The following is a 21,475-nucleotide window of genomic DNA, read 5'->3' as shown; positions in this document are numbered from 1 at the left end:
TAAGAGAGCAATCATACACTCTTTATTTTGCAAAAAGACATGACAGAGACAGTATCTCCTCATACTAATAACATCTCCAACTGCTTTGAAGAATTATTCATCCATTTTTCTTCCTTTTTCCCCCATCCCAATCAAATAATTAGCTGCCCTACAAACATGAGGAGAGGGAACAGAGATACACAGACCATCATTGGAATGGAGGCAGTTCATTCCATGATGGAGGGGGATATTTTATCCCTTGTATGAAGATACCAGACCCTTAAAACAAAAATGTTGTAGCAATCCATGCTCATAGCAGAACTTCTACAGATAGGAGACAACTGATGTTTCTAGGATGTAATGACTACTTTGAGATTGTTTTCCTTCAGATCAAGTAACATGAGGCACCACCGACAGTAAGCCGATTTGCAAACAATAGCCAAAATTATAATTTGTACGGAATTGTTTGGCACAGACATCTACAATTAGATGCAGGATTTCCTTTAAATTCCAAAGGGACTCCTGCATCCCTGTCTTCCTTTACCATGGTTGAACACGAGGAACAAACAAGGTGTTGCTACTTCCCGAAAGAGGAAGAGAAGGGGAGAAAAAACCACAGTCTCCCAGTAGACAAAAAGACAAGCTGATTTTCTTAGCGTTTATTATCCCCACGTAGAGTGAAAATAACCTTCAAGGGTCAACTATTAAGCTAAAAAGGAGGCCCCTTCTGACATAGGAAAGAAGGAATTGTTTCTTTTCATGAAATAATCTAATAATAAAACTTTTAGAACAGAAACACCCACTCCTTCAGAAAAATGAAGTGCTGTGTTAAGAAAGTGGTTGCTCTTGTGTCTTATTTTGATAGAGACATATCAGACAAATAAAACACAACAAAATCAGGAGGTGAGAGGCTTTAAAAACACAGGGTTGCTTAATTTTTAGTTTTAGTTTTTATCCTTGTGTTATATAATAAAGCCAGAAGAAAGCAGCAAATGTTCCCAGTCCTTCTTCTCCTTCCCCCACTAGATGTCTTCTAAGTCTTCACTTTTCCAGGGTAAATTCAGACTATACACAGTAAGGAAGTATTCGCTTACAACTCATTCTCAGAATTGTATCTTACTGTTCAAAAAGAAATGCAAATGGGAGACTTGTATGAAATGTAACTCTTTGAGCAACAACAGAATTTGCAGTTCTACAACTACAGGAACGATCAAAGCTTCCATGTCATGCAGTAGTTCCCTTCCATGGGGGAGTCAAAGTGGTTTTCACTTTTCGTAATCAGTTTTCTTGCACAACTGGCTAAGTAGTGCAGGTGTATAAAGGAATGACCTCGTTATACCTGTTTTCTGCTATTCCAAAGATCTGTTGCTATGCTAGCTAAAGATCTGTAGATGGCAGCATTGATGCAGTAATTAATCTGCACCACAGCAGAGGTCAAAACACGTTTCACAAAACTGTTTCTTATTGGAGGCTAAGCCTCATTTTCAAATGTCAGAGATCTTAGCACCAGGCAGTATAAGCATTGGGCCAGGAACTGTCTGGCAGTGAAGAGAAGCCAGATCCAGGATCACTACTAAAAGATACTACACCAAGCCCTCACCCAATAACTGTGACAGTTTAGGCCCCATCATCTTGGAAATAAACTACATCATCTAGACAGTAATGAGTACTGCAAGCCATAGGCTGCTGGTATAGTTCTTATGGTCACCTCCATATGCTGTCAAATTAGGAAGAAGAAGGAATACAGAGATGTCCAACATCCCGCCACCTTTACTGCCCTTTCTTCCTCTACTGTACCTCGTTCAAAACAAGCTTTGCACTCCCTCCCATTTCTCCTGTTTGAGTAAGTGCTATGAATTTAGTGGCCCATATCACCACACAGCACAGAGCTCAGTTACAAGCAAATGAAAGCAATGTCCCAGATATATTCTAGGACAAAAATAAAAATGCATTGACAGCCAGTATGATTTAGAAGCAAAGGATGAAAGTGGCAGAGAATACGAGGTATGCAAGTCAGTTCAGCTTCACTGGCTCATCCTCTCTTAAAGCCATCTTTACCAACACAATGTCTATATAAGGAAGACTGCTGCTTAAATTATTGAACTTCAAATCTATGCCCTGCCTTATTCTGTTAGGCTTCTTGTCATGATAAAGCTCAGGATTTTCAGCTCCTTCCCTTTAAAGTGCATATATGCGTGTAAAATACATATAAAATTTTGTAGTTGAATAGTTGGTCAGAAAGTATAGAGTCTTCTGACAGGACCCAGCTCTGTACCTGCAAAACCAGTGACTTCTCTGAAACCATCTGCTCACAGCCAGCTCTGCCACCTTCCTTTGCCAGCTCACAGCATCAGCTGGCCTTGTCCCAGCGTTCAGGCGCACTGAACATACTCACACTCAACTTCACCTCCATTTCCTTCCAAGGACAGTGCTGAGCCTACACACCAACCAACACTGCCCTGCAGAGATCCTAACTAACCAGATTCACTGCTATGTGGCAGGAATTGAGCTGCTTTGTCCTGGTCTTGATTATGCCAACCCCTTTACCATCTTGAATGCTCCCTTTTGTGTCAGCTCAACTTCACTGCAGTACACCAAGCTTCACAACCTCAACACATTATTGTGTTTGTTAATGCATGCCAGAGACGGGTGGCACAGGCAGAAAAACATTAGAAGACTGTCACTTCATTAAAGCAAGCTACCTGCCAGGGCTGGGCACCATGCACAGGAATGTAACACACAGCAAATGCCCTTGAATTTAAAGGACAGTGCTTGTTCTAATTCAAATACTTGCACAGCTCACTCTCTCTTCAGGTACTTTTGATTAAACACTTCACTGGCATGCTGAAGTGTATGTAGCAATTTTTAATTATTTAATTTCTGATTACATATACTCAGGCTAGTAACTGAGTAGAGGTTGTCCAAGCTCCTGAACTCTGGAGGAGTCAAAACGATTTTCCCTACTTCTGCACTAGACTTCATCAAAAGAATCTGAGTATAAGCAGCTCCCAATAAAGACATTTCTCTGGAAACATTGACTCTATCCCTGAGAGGTGGATCAAGTTTCCGAACAGTACTCCTACGCACCTGAGACTTTTAAGAATAGCTTAATAGCAAAAATATCACATACCACATACTTAGTAAGGAAAGAGTATTTGAAAAAGCTCTCCTAGACACTTCCAAACTGGAACAACTAACTCATTGCATAGCTCCTAACAATGCATACAGATTTAAGAAAGAAAAGAAAAAAGCTGAGTGTTCATGCAGGTTTTAAACAACTATGAAATATTTGTCATGAAAAATCTGTACTTTTTGGAAAAAAAAAGCTGCTTCCCAACACAACAGAACACAGGTGGAAAGCAGAACACAGATACAACATTTTAAGAAATCTGCCAAAGGCAATGTGCATTCATCAGCAAGCATGGAGCTCTGTTGGTATTTGCCATGAGCTAATATCAGACTACATACATTGTGAGATTGCTGCTGCGTAACAAACCGCTGTCTCTAGTCCACTACCCCACTGTCAGACATCTTAGAGATGCAACTTTCATTTCAGTTAATTTTTGAAGTATTGCTTCCTTCAAAGGCTGACGCTGCTGAACAGATGAACTGCAGGCCATATGCACTGCATATTTTTAAGGTACTTAGTGATAGAGGGTGTGTCCTGGTTGTACAAGAGAAGGAGGGGGAAAAAAACACCACCCCAGGAGAAACACGGAATGTCCATTTCATTATTGATTTTTTTTTAAAGGAAAAAAAATCAGGAATTCCTTCCTCAAAACACACTGAATTCTAGCAAAACACAGAAGAGAAAGCAAAGTATGACAGTAATTAGGACATGTCAGGTACGGCTAACTAGGCTGCAGTCCTCTTAAGCTGCTGTTTCCCATTCCTTCAGCTCTGCCGCACGCAGCATTTATACACACTCACAGGTTGAGGAGTGAGAGAGGAGGGACAGCTATGCCATGACACAGCCTCTGAGTAACACGCATACAGCAAAACTGGAAACAATTGCAGTAAGTTTATGCATTCGGTGCCATGATGACTTTTAACAAGTAGTCTATTCTTAAACTTTCACTGTGGTACAACAGAATATGGGAATAAAAAATGAAGCACAATTTCATCAAGGTTGAGAACAGTAACCCGAAACCGCATGTGAACTCACCCACAACAGCAAGCCGTAAGTTAACAAGCTGACACATGGGAGAGTTGCTTCCTGCACCACTGGTGCACTGGACTGTGCAAAAAGCTTCAGTTCTTTCTTTTCAGTATGTCCAAATGGCAGAAAGTTTGGAAGGAGAAGAACACAAGCTCAAGCCTTCTCCTTACCAAACTGAAGCAGAGGGTGATCCTTCTGCCCCTCTGGGTGCAGAACTTCTCTGTATTGGCTGGACAAAGCTTACATTACACAGTAAGTGGATGAACAAAACACACTTTCCTGTACCATGACTAAACCACTGAAAGACCAAGCAGTACATTACTCCTGCAAATGCAACAGCATGAAGACAATCCCTTCAGTGCTGCACTTTCACATTGTTGCACGTGATCAAGCTCCTTTCTTCTAAGGCTTACCACCAGTTAGTGAAGGCACCGTAATAGACCACACGTGCACTCTGCCTTATCCTCAGACATAAAGTATATTGGCTCAGCCACTCAAAAATGGCTTTAACACAACCTAACACAACTAAAACAATCTTCTTTACTCCCCCAACTTCAGAATAGCAAAAAAAAAAGACTCTGGAGGGATTTATTTCAATAAAAGCTGGAGCGGTGGAAGCACTCACCCATCTGAGGGAAACCAATGCAAGACACTCATCTCTAGCTGATACAACACTACAGAAGAAGAAAACAAATATAGAGTCAGGTGCTTCCTACAGCAGAAACCGAAGCGCCAGGGAGATGCGGCACAGCAGAGCAGCCCACTGCCTCTCACAAACCACAGTTAGTGCAACTTTTTACTGGGGTGTTCACGTCCGAATGTTTATCACCCTGCAGCTGCAGCCAGCCTGAGCACCTAGACAAGAATGAGCACATGCTTGCTGGTAGTGCAAACACCTCTTTTCAGCACACTGCTGCCAGACAGAGCTGCCCCTCCATGCTCAGGGGGAAGGCCTTCCAGCCTGTCAGCAGCAGAGCGGTTTGGCTGCCTCTCCTCTACCAGGCACACTGTGAAAAGCCCAAGTGAAAGCAGAACACAGACTGACATGCGTATGCTACAGCAAACCAGCTGGATGGCTAATGTGCCAGTAAACTCAGCTGGGCTGCTGTGACCCACCAGTGCAAACGGCTCAGATAGAAGCGTGACTTGAGTCCAGCTGCTCTCATGAGGCATGACCTCCCCTGTCAGGTCAAGACATCAGCCACCCTCTTCAGACAAAAAGAGACACAGCTACAAAATGTTCCAACCCTCCCCCAAGAAGACAGCAAGCCAAGAGGCAGTTCACTGCATACAGCTGTTCCAATCCCAGCCTCAACATCTGCCCAGTTTCCATCCAAATCCAGAATTACTTTTGTACTCCCTCTTTATAGCTAAAAGGGGCGCTGTCTATCCTCTTGCTCGTTTCAGTACATCCATAGCACAGTGCAGGTTGGAAGGGACCTCCAGACTTCTGTACATTCTGTACTTCTGTACTTTCTTTTCCAAAAATAAAGTACTCTTGTCTAGGAGAGTTCAAAGACCTAGTTATTCTCTTCCAGGAGCCACACAGTCTTTTTTTAAAACCTTTAAAAATACATATGTCACTGAATTTCAATGAGCTTCCACTAAACTTGAAAACAGTAGGAGTGACTCATCCTGCTGGAGCATGCTCCAGAGTTGTTTAGCTAATGATGAAGCCACTGCAGTGTTTTCAACACTGGTTAGTCCTTTTAAGATACTCCTTAATTCTAAAATATTAAGCACTTTTTAATAGATTTATATTTCTATAGGATGGTCTGGGTAGGATTTGCAGCTCATTGCATTTAAGAGGTCTTTGGAATAATCACAAAAATTAAGTTTGGTATTAGTTCATCTAAACAGGAAAGACCAAATATTTAAAGATATTATTAATCTACACTCTGAAAACCATACCAGGTCCCTCCCTGTGATTACTTCACCCATCACACTGACCTATGCAAATACCTACGGACTACCACAAACCCATTCAGCTGAGATAAATTACATGACTCCAGCAGAGAGGGTATTTTTCACAGAAGTTGTTATCTTTAGCACTAAGTGACAATCACCTACCTACAATACTTTTACAGTCAGTGAAGAAAGATGTCCCCAGAAATAAACCTGATTCTGGCTACATCTGAACTGCAGGACTTTGCTGCTTCTGGCACCATGTGCACATCCTGGCAAATTCCTGACTGCATGCCAGGAGGAGACTGAAATATTACTGTTCCCTTCCTCAACACACATCTCTTTTTGCTTCATTTGGGGGGAAAAAACGGAGGCCAGAAGAGCTAGCAAACTCTCCACAGTGTGCTTCAATGTCCCAAAGACTGATCATCAGAGACCTGGAGCTAGCGAGCGCTCTACAGAGAATTTGGAATGATCTCCTTCTCTGAATGGCTCTTTCAAAGGCTGGATCTTTTTTCAAGTTGACAAAGAGAAAATGTAGGAAACTAGTCTTCTTTATCTATTAGCCTTTGTGAATACTCTCATCCCACCAAAGACGTCCGTTGCAGTGACACAGTTCGGAGATTTTATTCCATTTTAATGAAGGCTAAAACCTCTCTTTATACAGCATTTTTCTGCAAAGCTCTTAAATAGGCATGTTATTATTTTAGACAGCAAATAAAATATAGAAACATTGCTGTCATGTTAGTAAAATATGGTAAGTACAGGCATAAATGAAGCCGTGTATTCACATGAATCAAACTTCTCATTTCAAGTGTAGCAAGTTTCTGTCACTTTCAGACTGACTACTATCCAAGGCAATATAAATAAAATGGGGATTTCCACAAAAAACAGACTACACTTTACAGAAAATACATTTACATTGTGCTTATTAGGAACTTTTGCATAACCAAGATGCCTATTCTTGCAGATACCTTTGCATGTATATGTCAACCAAAAATATGCTTTCGTTACACCACAAACATTTAAAAATGTATTTTAAAATGTATTTTAAAAAGATACATAGTACAACAGTCCAGTTTGACCACACTGGAAATACTATAAAAGCTTGCCTGTTCAAAGGTACTAGAAATATCAGGTCACAGACACCACACATACGTGAGATACTAGCAAGATACTTTTACGTATGACCAATAATAGCTCAAAACTAGCTAGATTGCGTCATTGTTTCCTGCCTGCAAAGAGGCGCTATTTTAGCTAAGTGAAGCTGAGCAGAGAAGAGGAAGTCTAAACCTTCTACAGATTTGGGGCTATGAAAGGAGCACCTCTGAAGAAACTCTGTAGTGCACAAAAGGTGAGTAACAATCCATTATGCTATGCCAACAAGGTAACTTGGATGTTTATGTATGTTGCTAAGATAGACTTCTTTCTTCAGAAGCTGAACATGGGCATTTATTCTAGAGCTAAGGAAAAGAAATTTAATTCTTTAAACACTTTCAAAATATCAGCAGCATTCTATAAAAAACATTTAAAGCAAAACGACTGCATTTGTAGAAGCACAGTACCATAAATACTGTTGTTTAGGATTTTAACAATAGATTTAAAAATATGCAATAACTAAAAGCATTGCTAAGTACATTATCACTAAAGGAAAAATGTTTGTTTACATTAAACTAAAATCAGGAGAAGATCTTGTTGCTTGGTCTCTCTGTGCTTCACTGAAAGCCATGTCCTCCTCAGGGAAATGTGAGCAAATGTAAGGGACAGCCAAAGAAAAAAAAAGGGGATTGGGAAGAAAGAGACACACACAATCCTTTAAACAGAGTCACTGTTGCCTAACTCATAGTAAGAATCTGGAGGAAAAGATTTAATTCTGATTTTGTTCTGAAAGTCTTTGTTCTCGTACACAGCACCTAGATGGACTTCACAATTCACATTAGACATTCAGGACCTCAGCTATCATTAAAAAATTAAAACAGATTGATAATACATACGGACCAACATCAGAGTAATCACTCAGAATTAACATAGACAGACATCCAGAAACCAGTGACTCCAGGGGCTCTTCAGCAAGCGCTTTAATCAATACCAGTAAGTAAGTGTTCCCATCATGAAAAATGGCAACTAGGGCAAACCCATCCACCCAGAGGCACCCAAAGATCTACTTGGGCTGACCTGGGAGATATCAACCTGAACTTCATGCAGACAAGTACTGATGAAAAAGCAGAACATCTACATTTGTGTATAAATGCAGATAGGTAACTACACACTTTCAAAAAAATCTCATTATTTATTACCTACATAAATGTTAAATTTTAGATTCTTAAAAATTTAATTTAGGAGAAATACCTAATTATAACACTGACATGCATTTAAACCCACAAAGTTTGGAAACAGTGTCTTCAACAACTAAACAAAAAAACCCCTTTTTGTTACAGTAGGTCCATTCTTTGACATATCTCAAAACTGGCACAAACTTGAAATAACCAGCAAACAAGGCATGGAACCACAGATGTTCCTGACAGAAGCTCACGATTCAGCTTCCCCTCTTTCCATCAACATCAGCCTGCTGGTTATTTCGGAAACAGGACCTGACCAGAAATGATTACAGTCACTGCAAGTCCAAAGGAGAGAAGAGCAAAACCAAAACCAAAATCTACGCTGTTTATTAACATTCATCTATGAAAAGTGAATTCTTCTACCTATCCTATACATTACTACTCAATTCACCTGCTAAATCAATCAGGATCTTGAGATAGGTAGTCATGCACCACCACTAGCACGAGAGAAAAAAAAACAGAACAAAAGAGAAAAAAAAAACACTTAAAAAGTGCGGGGCGGGGTGTGTGTGTGTGTTAAGCAATATTTGGACAATTTTATGCAACAGTGATGAAAGTGGGACAGTATGCCAGATGATAATATTTCAACTGTGCTACAAGCATGTGGTACAAAAATTTTCTTTCAGTCATATGTCATCTACCTTTCAATAAGGTCTGCTATCACTCTTTAATTTTTTTATTTTTACTGTTCTTCACACAATGAGTATTTCAGAGGCATTCATACAGATGCCCTCCAAACCTCTTTTTGGTCAGTATTACACGCATAGCTTTTCCCACACAAAACATAAATTCTGTTACATGTTCTAATGACCTCATCTGATCAGAAAACACAGCTTTTTGTTTTGTACAGCTACAAAAAAAATCTTTGAGAGAAAAGTTTAGGGCTAGGTATTTCTTATGTTTTTTTTTTTATATCTGTAAACTGGAGAATTCTAAGAAAATCAGAAGTCCAAACTTTCTATTTCAAGGCAGAAACTAACCTGAAGAAAGATTTAATAGGTCGTACTGAAGTTAGTTACTCCATGGATACTCTTCTCAAAAGCAGCTGACATTTGCGAGTGATGAACCAGGATGCTAGACTAATAAACACTGGGTCAATCCACTATGTATTCCTATACCACTGAAAAGTACCTGGTAACATTACAGTGAAAGCATAAACCAGATGAGCAGTAACAATAAGCTTTTTTTTTAATGCGTTCTCCAGTTTGGAGATAAAACACACAGGAACGATGCACTCTTCTGATCTTGAGAACTGTTTTGGTGCCTAACTGATACTGTAGAAGTTACTTGGCTGCCTGACATAAGTGGGAAGATCAGACAAACAACTAACTCCTTCCTCCTACTCCTCGTCACAAAGCTGCCACAGGGCTGGGTAAAAGGCTAAACAAGAGGAACCCTCCCATGCAAAGTCATGAAACTGTGACCACAGCAAGAGCCAGGAAAGCAGGGGCGTGCAGGTTAACCAAAGCACCCATGCAAACACCAGGTAAGGTCTGCCATCCTCAGAGGCTCCCCAGTAAACCAGGGGATAATCTCTTTCAGCTCTCATCACCTGAGTCTGCATAATGACATTTCAGATGTCCAACTCCTACGACCAGGAAGCTGAGAGAAGCAAACAACTGCTCTGGAGCAGCTGGCTACCAGCCAGCAATTTTCCCTCCCCAAAATACTGTTCACACAGGCCCTGGTCAAAGGCTGTGCTGCTTCCATTCTTTTAACTTTTTTAAATAGGAAGTCTAACAATCTATTAATCTCATTCATATGTCATGTGGTTGGTTCCGACGCCCTGGGATTAAATACTGTATTGGAATCTACATAGCTATTAAGATAGCATTTTAATGTCTTTTATGAGCAACAGCATGCACCTATTCTTTCAGGAACTAAGTAGTTCCCACCCAGATAAAATGCAAAGTCAGTACTTCACTTTGCATATCCAAATGTCACTACATGCCATGCTCACTTACTTATTTTCATAACTAGTTTTACTAATTAATTTTTCAACAGGGATAATTTGAAGAAATATTTTCTTTAGAAAATAGCTCTCTTACCTCAAGTACAGCTGTTTCAATCTAACTATCGACTACGGAAGCAGACTCAAAGTAGCTGGTCAATCTTGACTTTTTCATTCCTTATGTAAGAAATCTCTTAAGTAATTTAAAATAGTTAATTAAAACCAGCTTATAAATGCTATTTCTCACAAGTCTGACAGTACATGTACTTTCTTCAGAGCACAATAATGTGTTTGTAGTCACAAAAAGGAACAAAGCTAGCACATTTTCACAGCTAAACAATACAATCTCATCACTAAACCCCATCCTACAACAATCTTGTTTGTTTTTAAAGAAAGATTTTATTTGACTGAGAATAACTTTTCATATTTTATCTATTTTCAGGGTATTTATGGAGTGCAACAACTATTCCTAAATCCAATTAAAATATGATGCCTGGAAATCATCACCCTGAAGAATACAGGATTGCATCACTGGTCTTCTACAGTTTTGTATTCACAGTGGGATTGCTAGTGAATGCCACTGCACTATGGGTTTTCAGCTGCACTACCAAGAAGAGGACAACAATAACTGTGTATATGATTAATGTGGCATTACTTGACATAATTTTTATATTTTCTTTGCCTTTTCGGATAATCTACCATGGGAAAGAAACATGGCCTTTCGGAGATACATTCTGTCGGATTATCAGTGCTTTCACTATATTTTATCCAGCCATTGCTCTATGGTTGCTCACATTTATAAGTGTAGACAGATTTATGGCTATTGTCCAGCCCAAACACGTCAAAGAACTAAAAAATACAAAAAAAGCTGTGCTGGCTTGCACTGGAATCTGGGTAATGACCCTCGCAACAACGTCCCCATTGCTGTTTTTACAATCTGATCCAGACAAAGCCTCGAACTTCACCACCTGCATGAAAATGCTTGATATCATCCATTTAAAGGAAGTAAATACGTTGAATTTTTCTCGCTTGATTTTTTTCTTTTTGATTCCCTTGTTTATCATGATGGGGTGTTACTTAGTCATTATTTACAACTTTATCCGTGGCAAGACTTCCAAACTGAAGCCTAAGGCCAAGGAGAGATCCATAAGAATTATAGTTACTCTGATTGCTCAAGTACTTGTCTGCTTTGTACCCTTCCACATTTGCTTCACCTTCCTGATGTTGCAGGATGAAGATACAACTTACAATCCCTGGGCAGCCTTTACAACCTTTCTCATGAATCTCAGTACATGCTTGGATGTTATACTATACTATATTGTTTCTAAACAATTTCAGGCAAGAGTCATCAGCGTAATCCTTTATCGCAATTACCTTCGAAGCGTGCGCAGGAAAAGTTTTAGAACTGGAAGTGTAAGATCACTCAGTAATGTGAACAGTGAAATGATATAAAAAGAGAAAAACATGTCAGGGGACTTTTATAATGTAAACAAGTGATTCCTTTTCTGAATTCTAGCATTTTTACTACACTGAAGAATGTTCTATAGCCAGAAGTAACAGATATATTTGATGCACTGTAAATATGAGAGAAGCAGAATTATAATTCCACCTCTTTATAGTTACTGAACGGCTTTTGTAAATCTGAAATGAACTAAAACCTAGTATCGGTGTTAAACTTTCCAATGCTTTTGTCATCTCAAAAGATTGTGAATATTGCCAGACACAAAAAAGTTACTATTAGTATAATAAAGCAGACAACACTGAAGAATTATATGCAACGTATATATTAATTTTTTTTGTATTTGCACAACCAAATGCTCCTGAAACTACTGTATATCCCACACTTCTAAAATTATCTTCATTCTCTCAAGATCAATGTTAGCATGACTTAAAGAGAAAGTATATGTAGGTAACATTTATATTTCATTCAACTAAAAATTTCTTACATGCAGATTTCTTTGTAACTGACAACATTCTGCAGTCATAGATAAAAATACCATCAAAATGTGTAGTAGTCAAAAGTGTTCATTAGTTCCCTGTGGGTGTGATGTGCACATTTATTACCCCCTATTCTTGCACAAAGTATCTTTTTATACAGATGAAAATACTGAATTTGTCCAGACACACTAGCAGCCTATGTCCCAGCAACAAACTTCAAGGTAGCAAACTTGATGAATAACTGCAGTACTACTCAAGCGTTCAACTCCTTTTGAATACTCACACACTACAAAAAAATATATCTTTATAATGTCAAACACATGCTTTTTCTTCCTTACTAAATCAGTCTTTAGGCTACTTTCAAGAGACACACTCAAAAAGCCTAATACGGTGTTTAATATTAAAAATGTCGCTCCAAGAGATTTTATTATTACCTCAGAGCATGCGACACATGGAAACTCAAGTCTATATGAGGCTGATCTCACCTGTCAGAAGCTTAACCACAAAAGGTCTGCAAGCTCTCTGGTTCTACTGTAAAATGTACACCTCATTAAGTGCAGAAATCTCAAATAGAGGTTATGTGAAACTGAACCACTAAATACCTTAAAGCTTTAAGAACTTCAGATGCAAGCACTAAATGGAATAACATGCTCTAGCACTCAATTTTTGAAACACAAACGTATGAAATACCAGTATGAAATGCATATAACTGCATATGCATTTAAAAGTGAACATAAAGATATTAATTACAGTTGTGCTATCTTTGTGATTTAAGAAAGAATTCAGCACCAACCTGATTTCAGTTTTCAGGTTTATTGAATTGAACAAAACCAAATACGTCAATAATTCGTGCACTGCAAGCCATGTTTCAATCATGCTGACAGTGGAAATGGGACTAACAGAATGGAAAGTAATCATTATATGGATAAATTATAAATTAATTAACCACAGATCACAACTCGGAAATGAATGTTTGTAAATATAATAGTTGTGCCAAGAACCTTTACACTGCAGCTCAAAAAAGGATTAAATTTAATTTCAAGGGTTACATGAAGAAAGTTTTTTTTTAATTAAAATCTGCACAAAATAATCCCTTGAAACTATATCTAAAATAACCAATCCATTAGGAGCTACTTACAAACCAGAAGGCAAGCTGTTGATGGTGATCCCAAATATATACTGAGTGATTTCTACAAGGAGATGATCAAACAAAGCTGAGAGCATCCAAGCACCCAGTAAAAAGGACTGGAAAGAAAAAGTTTAAGTTTAATTAATTCAGCAGTGTAAAAATACGGTTTTAATGTATCTGTAAATAAAAGAAAAAAAAAGAAAATCACTATACTAGTTCAATTAAGACAAATAAAATCTTTAGCACAATGTAATTCCAGATCTACATCTCTAGATACTGAAGAATGAAGAGTTAGATTTGTTACCAGAATTGAATTCTGTGGATCTGATAACTTTCAACTGATATAGCTGCAAACTTTAATTAGAATAATCCACTGACTGAAAGATATTATCAATATAAATTTAGATTTATGGAAAACAAATTCTCTTTAAAGCCCTTTAACATGTATTTCTATACAAAAATGTTAGTAATAAAACTGCAGTATTAATCCAAGACTACAAGATTCTAAACAGCATAGAAAACCGTTTCTGTTTAAAAAAAACGTAACTGGAACTTACTGAAAATTTTCTGCTGCCGTATCTTCTTTCAAATATTCTAAAGTTGTAAATGAGCAGACTGCTACAGAATGTGTCTTTCAGATCAAGACATATTGCTCTCCCACAAACAAGTCTCCAAATCTAGAAGGTTAAAGATCATCATGTTAAGTCTCTCTTCCTTCAAGGGAATTCTTTACAGAATTTGTGCTCAGGGTGAGTATAATACTGAAGTCAGATAACAGAAATGCAGTACATTGAAGCAGGGACATAAAGAGAGTAGAATGTTATGGAGAGTTCAAGAAGTTTGTTGAAAAATAAAGTATTTTCAAGGAAGACATCTACCTGTTAGAATAAATCTACAATTTAAATGAAGTCATACACATTTTAATGTCCCTAGCTCACATTTACAAATAAAAATGGAAATCACAACCCTAGTAAATTGTAGAATTACAGAAAAAAAATATTTTTAAGTGACATCCAAATATCAACTAGTCCAGTGTACTGCTCTAAGCAGGTCTAATCAGATCAGCTTGCTTGGGACAATGTCAAGTCAAGTTCTGAACACCTCCAAGGATGGAGATTCCACAACCTCTCTGGGCAACCTGTGCAAGTGTTTGGCCACCCCCACGGTTTAAAAAAAATAAATCAAATCCTTACATCTAGGCAGAATTTCCCATGTTCCACCTTGCATCCACTACCTCTTACACTACCTCAGTGCACCTCCAAGCAGAGTCTGGCTGCAGCTTCTCTATAGCTTCTGATCAGGTACTTGTAGACAGCAGTAAAGTGTCTCTTCTTTGCCTTCTCTTCTCAAGGCTGGGCAGACCCAATTCTCTCAGCCTCTCCTTGTATGTCACATGTTCCAACCTTCTGACTGTCGTGGTGGACCCACTCCAGCGTGTTCATATCTTTCTTGTACTGAGGCATTTGTAAGGCCACACCTGGAGCACTCTGTCAACTAGAGGTGTAGGGTCACTTACCTCGACCTCCTGGCCATACTGTCACTAATACAGTCCAGGAGGTGGTTGGCTTTCTTGGCTGCGAGAGCGCACTGGTGACTCCTGTTGTCCACCAAGATCCACAGGTCCTTCTCTGCAGAGCTACTTCCCAATCACTTGCCCCCTGCCAGCCTGCACTGTTGCAGGCTGGGGTTATTCCATCCCAGAAGCAGGACTTTCACTTCCTGAAGTTCCCATCAGCCCATTTCCTGGGCTTGCCAACGTCTCTCTGAGTAGCAGCCCTGCCTTCCAATATATTGACCATTCTCACCATTTTCGGATCATCCACAAACTTGCTTACAGTGCACTCCATCCCATCATCCAGGTCACTAATGAAGACGTTAAATAGTACTGGTCCCAGTACTGATCCCTGAGGGGCCCTCCCCTAATTAATACTTGCCGGGTGAACTTTGCACCAATGATCATAACTCTGTTAAGAGTCCAGCTAATTTTCCACTCATCTTCTTGTCCAATTATTCAGTGCATACCTCACCAATCTGGCTTCAAGGACACGATGGGAGACTGGGTTAAAGGCCCTGCTAAAGTCAAGACATGCAAAATCCACTGACTCCCCCTTGTCCGCAGTACCTATTTGCCTCATGGAAGAAAGCAACCAGTTGGTCAGGCATACTTTCATTGAATCATAGAATGACTGAGGTAGGAAGGGACCTCTGGAGATCATCTAGTCTGACATCTTCTCTCAAAACAAAGTCAACTAGAGCAGGATGTTAACTGACCATGTCCAGTCTGGTTTTGACTACACAACTTCTCTGGGGAACCTGTTCCTCTGTTCCATCAGTCTTCCAGTAAAAAAGCTTTTTCTTTAAATGGAATTTCTTGTATTTCAATTTGTGCCCATTGCCTCTTGTCCTTTCACTGGGCCTGGCTCCCTCTTCTTTTCTCCCTTGCATCAGGTATTTACATACACTGGTAAGATCCACCCCGAGTCTTCTCTTCTCCAGGCTAAACAATCCCAGCTCTCTCAGCCTCTCCTCATATGCCAAACGCTCCAGCCCCTGACCATATTGGTGGCCCTCCGCTGGAGTCTCTGCAGTATGTTAAGGTCTATCTTGTACTTGGGAGCCCAGCACAAGGGACAGCACTCCAGATGTGGTCTCACCAGTGCTGAGAGGAAGGATTGTCCCACCAGGCCTCCTTGTGAGGCTCTTCCTAATGCAGCCCAGGATGCTGTTGCCCTTTTTAGTCACAATGCTGCATTGCTGGCTCATGTTCAACTGAGTCTCCACCAGGACCCCCAGGGCCTTTTCTGTGAAGCCGATTTCCAGCTGGTCAGCCCCCAGCTTGTACAGGTGCATGGGATTACACCTCTCCAGGTGCAGGACTTTGCATTTGCCTTTGCTGAACTTCATGAGGTTCCTGTTGACACTCTTCTCCCCTCTGAATGGCAGCAGAACTAACTGGTGTATCAACTACTCATCCAAGTTTTACAACATCCTGAGGCTTGTTGAGAGCACACTCTCCTGCTGACCAGGTTATGAATGAAGACACTAAACAGTATTGGCCCCCATATTCATCCCTGGTGTACACCACTAACAACTGGCCTCCAGCTGGACTTTGTGCCACAGATCACAACCCTGTGAGCCCGTCAGTTCAACCAGGTTTCAGTCCACTTCACTGCTCTCTTACGTAATCTGTACTTCATCAGTTTGTCTGAGGACGTTATGGGAGACAGTGTAAAAAGCTATACTAAGGTCAAAATAAACAACATCCATTTCTCTCCCCTCATCCACCAAGACAGTCATCTATCTCATCATAGAAGGCCATCAGGTTAGTCAAACGAGATTTCCACTTCATAAATCTGTGCTGACTACACCCAGTCACTTTATTGTTCTTTGTGTGTCCGAAAATGATTTCTAGGAGGACTTGTTTCATCACCTTCCCAGAGATCCAGGTGATGCTGACTGGCCTGTAGTTCCCCAATCTCCTTTCTTGCCTTTCCTGAAGATAGGAATGACATCTGCTTTCTTCCAGTCCTCAAGAACCTTCCTTGATCACAATGAGCTTTCAGAGATAATCCAGAGTGGCTCACAATGACATGAGCCAACTCCTTCAGAACTTGTGGGTGTATACCATCAGGTCCCATGAACTTGTGCATGTCCAGTTAGTTTAAATGTTCCCTAGCTTGATCCTGATTCACTGAGTTTAAGCTTTTGTTGCTCCAGACTTTCACACTTATCTCAGGGGCCTGGGACTGCTGAAAACAAGTCTTACTAGTAAAGAACTGAGGCAATGCAAGCACTGGATACCTCAGCCTTTTCCATGTCTTCTGTCTCCAGGTCCCTGGTCCCATGCAGCAGCAGGCCCGCATTTTCCTTAGTCTCTCTTTTGCTGATATTCCTGTAGAAGCCCTTCTTGTGCTTTTCACATCCTTTGTCAGGTTCAACTCCAGGTGGCCTTTGGCTTTCCTAATCCGTGCCTGCATGCTCAGACAGTTTCTCCATATTCCTCCCAGGTCATCTGATCTGCTTCCACCTCTTGTTTGCTTCATTTTTATGTCTGGGTTTAGTCAGGAGCTCCTCGTTCATCCATGCAGGCCTCCTGACACTTTTGCTTGACTTCCTGCACACTGGATGAGCCAGTCTGCTCTCCTGAAGTCCAGGGTTGCAATCCTGCAATTTGCCTTGTCCCCTTCTCTCAGGACCCTGAACTTCACCATCTCATGGTCACTGCAACCAAGGCTGCCCCTGATCTTCACATGCCCATCCAGTTCTTCTTGCTTTTTTTGTAAGTATGAGGTCCAGATAAAACATCTCCCCTCATCAGCTCCTCGATCATCTGTGTTAGGAAGTTGCTATGAATGCACTCCAGAAACCTCCTGGACCGACACTTTTGCTCTGCTGTGTTGCCTTCCCAGCACATATCAGGATGGTTAAAGCCCTCCATGAGGGCCTGTCGCATTAAAGGGGCAAAGCAATTTGGCAGAAGATAAACCCCTTTGCGTTCCAGCTTGCCCTCAGATATCAGAGGGGCTGGAGGTGGCTAGGCTTAGATTCTGTGTGATGCCCAATTCTCTGTGTTACAAGTCCGGTTGTGCTCAATGTATATGTATTGAACTCCCACAATTACAGATGCACTCATAACTCCATACGCTTTCCGTCTAGCTGCGTTGCATGAACTAGTGTGGCCACCCTTAAGGAATTTGGTCGCGTTCAATGAGAACTCTCATGGCTAGATTAATGAACAGTGCAGTTTATTAAAGCAACAGATGCACAAGTTCTTTTGGATTGCTGGTGATAGAACTACTGCCCACAAAGGTAGTGCAAATAGCAAGAAAACGAGTAATATAGCCTGGCTATAAATGCGCTAAATCACAAAATAACTCTATAAAGGTTTCTAAGTCTCCCAGGGAAGCACTTGGTATAGCCAAGTGTTCGAATCTTACCCAAAGGTGTCCCTATGGGGGGGGAAAAGAGGTTCAGCCCATCAACTGATCCCAGATGTCAGAGCAGGTCTGCGATGATATCTTCCCTAACATCCCTCTTCTCTTAAGCCTTTTTTTACTATTTTTTACTTTACAGGTGGAGCTTGAGTGACTCTAGTCATATATTTCTTTGCTGTAATTGGTTTAAAAGTTTCTCACTTTGCTTTTAAAGGTATAGACCAAGAAAAATTCAGAGTGCAAGCTCAGTGAGGGGTGGTTGCACCGTGGAGGTGGGTAGCTTTGGGATGGAGGTGTATTTTTTAGTAATATAATGAGATTATAATGAGCGAAGTTCACCCAAGGATAGTATTTTGTCAAAAAAGTGATAGACTGTGGGCCCGTTCCAAGGTACTCCACTACACACCATTATACTCACTAAATAGGTTATTGTATCTTTGTACAGTAGCATTGTCTTTGACCGGGTATGCAACCTTAATTATCAGAGTGAGTCTCCATCTCATTGTTCCATAGTACCTTCCGGTTCCCATCGTATCACAGAGACTGGCCGCGGTGTCTCCACTCCGCTCCACGCTCTGTACAGTTTCTCTTAGAGTCAGCACACCAAGATCCCCTGGCGTTGCCAACATCTAAGTTTGCTTAGGGAACTTCTGTGGGATGGAACCCTTGCATAACTGCCATACTGCACCCTGAGAGTTTCTTCAGTACTGTACCTTTCCTTAATATGCAAATATAGATTTAATTTCTAAGTCACCTCCAGTAATAACTCCACAGGGCCAGGGCCTGAAATTGTGATGCTTCTTCCAAGTGTCTGAAGAAGGCCTCATCTACTTCTTCATGATCAGGTAGCTTGTAGCAAACACCACCACCAAAGCTGGCTGTGCTGGTCTGTCCTCTAATCCTGACCCATCAACTCTCAACTTCCTCATGTGCCAGGACAAAGCTCTGTTCAGTCCTGCTGCTCTTTCACATAAAGAGCAATTCCCCTCCTTGCCTGTCCTTCCTAAAGAGCTTGTATCTGCCTGTTGCAGCACTCCTATCATGTAAGCTAACCCACCACATCTCCATGATCCCAAAGTTGACTGCTCCCAGTCCTGCATGCTTTGTGTCCTGCATGTGTTGAGAAATGGCTTCTAAAAAGATTTGCTCCATGACCTTCCTAGGGACCAAGGTAAGGCTGAGTGGCCTGACGTTACCTAGATCCTCCTTCCTGCCCTTCCCAACGATGGGTGTGATGTTTGCCCTTCTCCAGTCATCGGGTGCCTCCACCAATTGCCATGACCTTTCAAAGATACTAGAGAAAGGACTCACAATTACATTTCCAGCTCCTTTGGCACCCTCAGAGGCAACTTGCCTGCTCCCATTAACTTGTGTGTGTATAGTTGGGTTAAGTGATCTCTAACTCTATTTTTCTCAACAGTGGATACTGCTTCACTCTCAGAGACTCTGCTAGGAGTCTTAGGGACCTTGGAGGCCTGAAGGCAAAACATGCTAGTACAAACTAATAAATATATCTGCCTGAATACCTCAGCCTTTTTCATATCCCTTGTCACGTAGGTCCCCTGCCACAATGAGGACTGGGTGCACACTCTCCTTAAGCCTTTCTTTTGCTGCAGATGTACTTAGCGAAACCTTCCTTGCTGCCCTTCATCACCCTTGCTAGTTTTCAGCTCAGCTTCGGCTATCCCAGCTCCCTTTCCTAAACCACAGCCTGCTAGGCATTCTCCCCTCTGTGGAAGTGCCAACACACTACCTGAGCCTTATGTTTCTCAAGGTGTTTAGGACTCAACCGATGCTTCTGCCTCTAACTTCCCCGGGATACCAAAGGACTGAACAAGAAGAATGAAGTGGGACCTCGTCATTCTAGCTGTCCCATGTCAACATGCCCAATGTTAAAACCTAGCCAGTAGCATGAGTACCACCCCTCCTGAAGTCTAAACTGGCAGGGCTGTGACCTTGCAGCTGAACATTTCATGATACACATTAACTGAACAGCCCTCGCATAGACTATGGAAGGCTTCTAAGTGTAATTGCACTTGACTTTAGCCAGCCTAAAAAATACATAGGTCTAATGTCATCAAGATCTTAATTTTACACACAGTTTCTTCACTGCTCTTGAGGGTCCCCTTTGTGGAGACAAAGATCTTTTAGTTTTGGACAGTACATATTTTGCCTTCCAAATCAAAAGCACTCTTCTGCAACTGCACATTTTATTTCCTATGCTCTCTACCATCTTTAACCAGTGCTAATATCCAATATTCCATTAAACTCATCCCCCTGGTTGATTTTATTCTGAACAAATTTTCTTTTAAGTGCTCTTATTTGAATATTAGCATCAGACAGGAGCTGAACGATCTGCTCTCCCTGATCTCAGAGGTACACAATTATACAGTATATCACTTACTCCAAAGGCTGCGACAATAAATGAAACAACAATTTCAGGAAAGAAAAAAACCCAAACCCACAAATACCCCAAAACATCACAATAAAAGTATCATAGCTTCTACAGATACTTGCAAATGTTTATACTTAAGACACAGTAAAGATGGTTTCTTTGAATAAAATACAGCTACTACTGCTCTTCATCAGCAGATCAAACAAATGGAAAGAGAGGACTCTTCTAAAGACAAACTGCAAAACAAACAAATAAGCAAACAAACCCCAAACCCACAGAATTTCCATTTAAAACTCGAATAGTTTCTCAGACTTTCTCCTCCCCCTCCTCAAACACTTGGTTGTAACAATTTTAAAAGGCAGACATTAATTTATGAATTTTTGCTGCGCAGCATGAGCAAGACACTTGGAAAATACGAGCAGTGCTCTTGCAGAGTTGTAGTCTACATCATCACAATAAATTCTTGACAAGAAAGATCACAGAGTGCAACAGCACAGAGTATCACTAGCTAGGTCTAATAATCTTTTAAGGCTTACAGGCTACAGTCGGCATCCTCAAAGACATTAAGTTGACTACATAATTTTTTTTGATGTAACTGTAAAACATGTGGGATAAGATAATTACAGAGGCATTTGCTGACCCTTCTCTGTTGTAGTATGCCATTTCCAAACAAGAAAAAAAACCCAACAAATCCCCACAAAACTTATCTAATCACTTCTAAGTGCATTGTTTCAACAATTACAACT

General features: G+C 40.6%; 2 protein-coding genes across 2 annotated transcripts in view; one reads left to right on the top strand and one right to left on the bottom strand.

Moving 5' to 3' along the window:
* Positions 1-21,475, bottom strand: part of UBAC2 (UBA domain containing 2) — a 98,440-nt gene that overhangs the window by 64,097 nt on the left and 12,868 nt on the right. The window contains exons 3-4 of the mRNA XM_059820572.1: positions 13,958-14,077; positions 13,410-13,516 (exon numbers count right to left, since the gene is read on the bottom strand). Of these exons, the coding sequence (XP_059676555.1) occupies positions 13,410-13,516; positions 13,958-14,077 (227 nt within the window). The remainder of the gene's footprint in view (positions 1-13,409; positions 13,517-13,957; positions 14,078-21,475) is intronic.
* On the top strand, positions 10,820-11,785 carry GPR18 (G protein-coupled receptor 18). Its single transcript, XM_009817828.2, has one exon. It carries the CDS (start codon positions 10,820-10,822, stop codon positions 11,783-11,785), a length of 966 nt encoding a protein of 321 aa, XP_009816130.1.

The sequence above is a fragment of the Gavia stellata genome, chromosome 1 (assembly GCF_030936135.1).
Source record: "Gavia stellata isolate bGavSte3 chromosome 1, bGavSte3.hap2, whole genome shotgun sequence".
NCBI lineage: Eukaryota > Metazoa > Chordata > Aves > Gaviiformes > Gaviidae > Gavia > Gavia stellata.
Note: the sequence above shows the minus strand (reverse complement) of the source record. Positions and strands in the feature narration are given on the sequence as shown.

Bases quoted from the DNA above. Each gene is read 5' to 3' on its own strand.
- GPR18 (XM_009817828.2), top strand. From the start codon at position 10,820: ATGATGCCTGGAAATCATCACCCTGAAGAATACAGGATTGCATCACTG.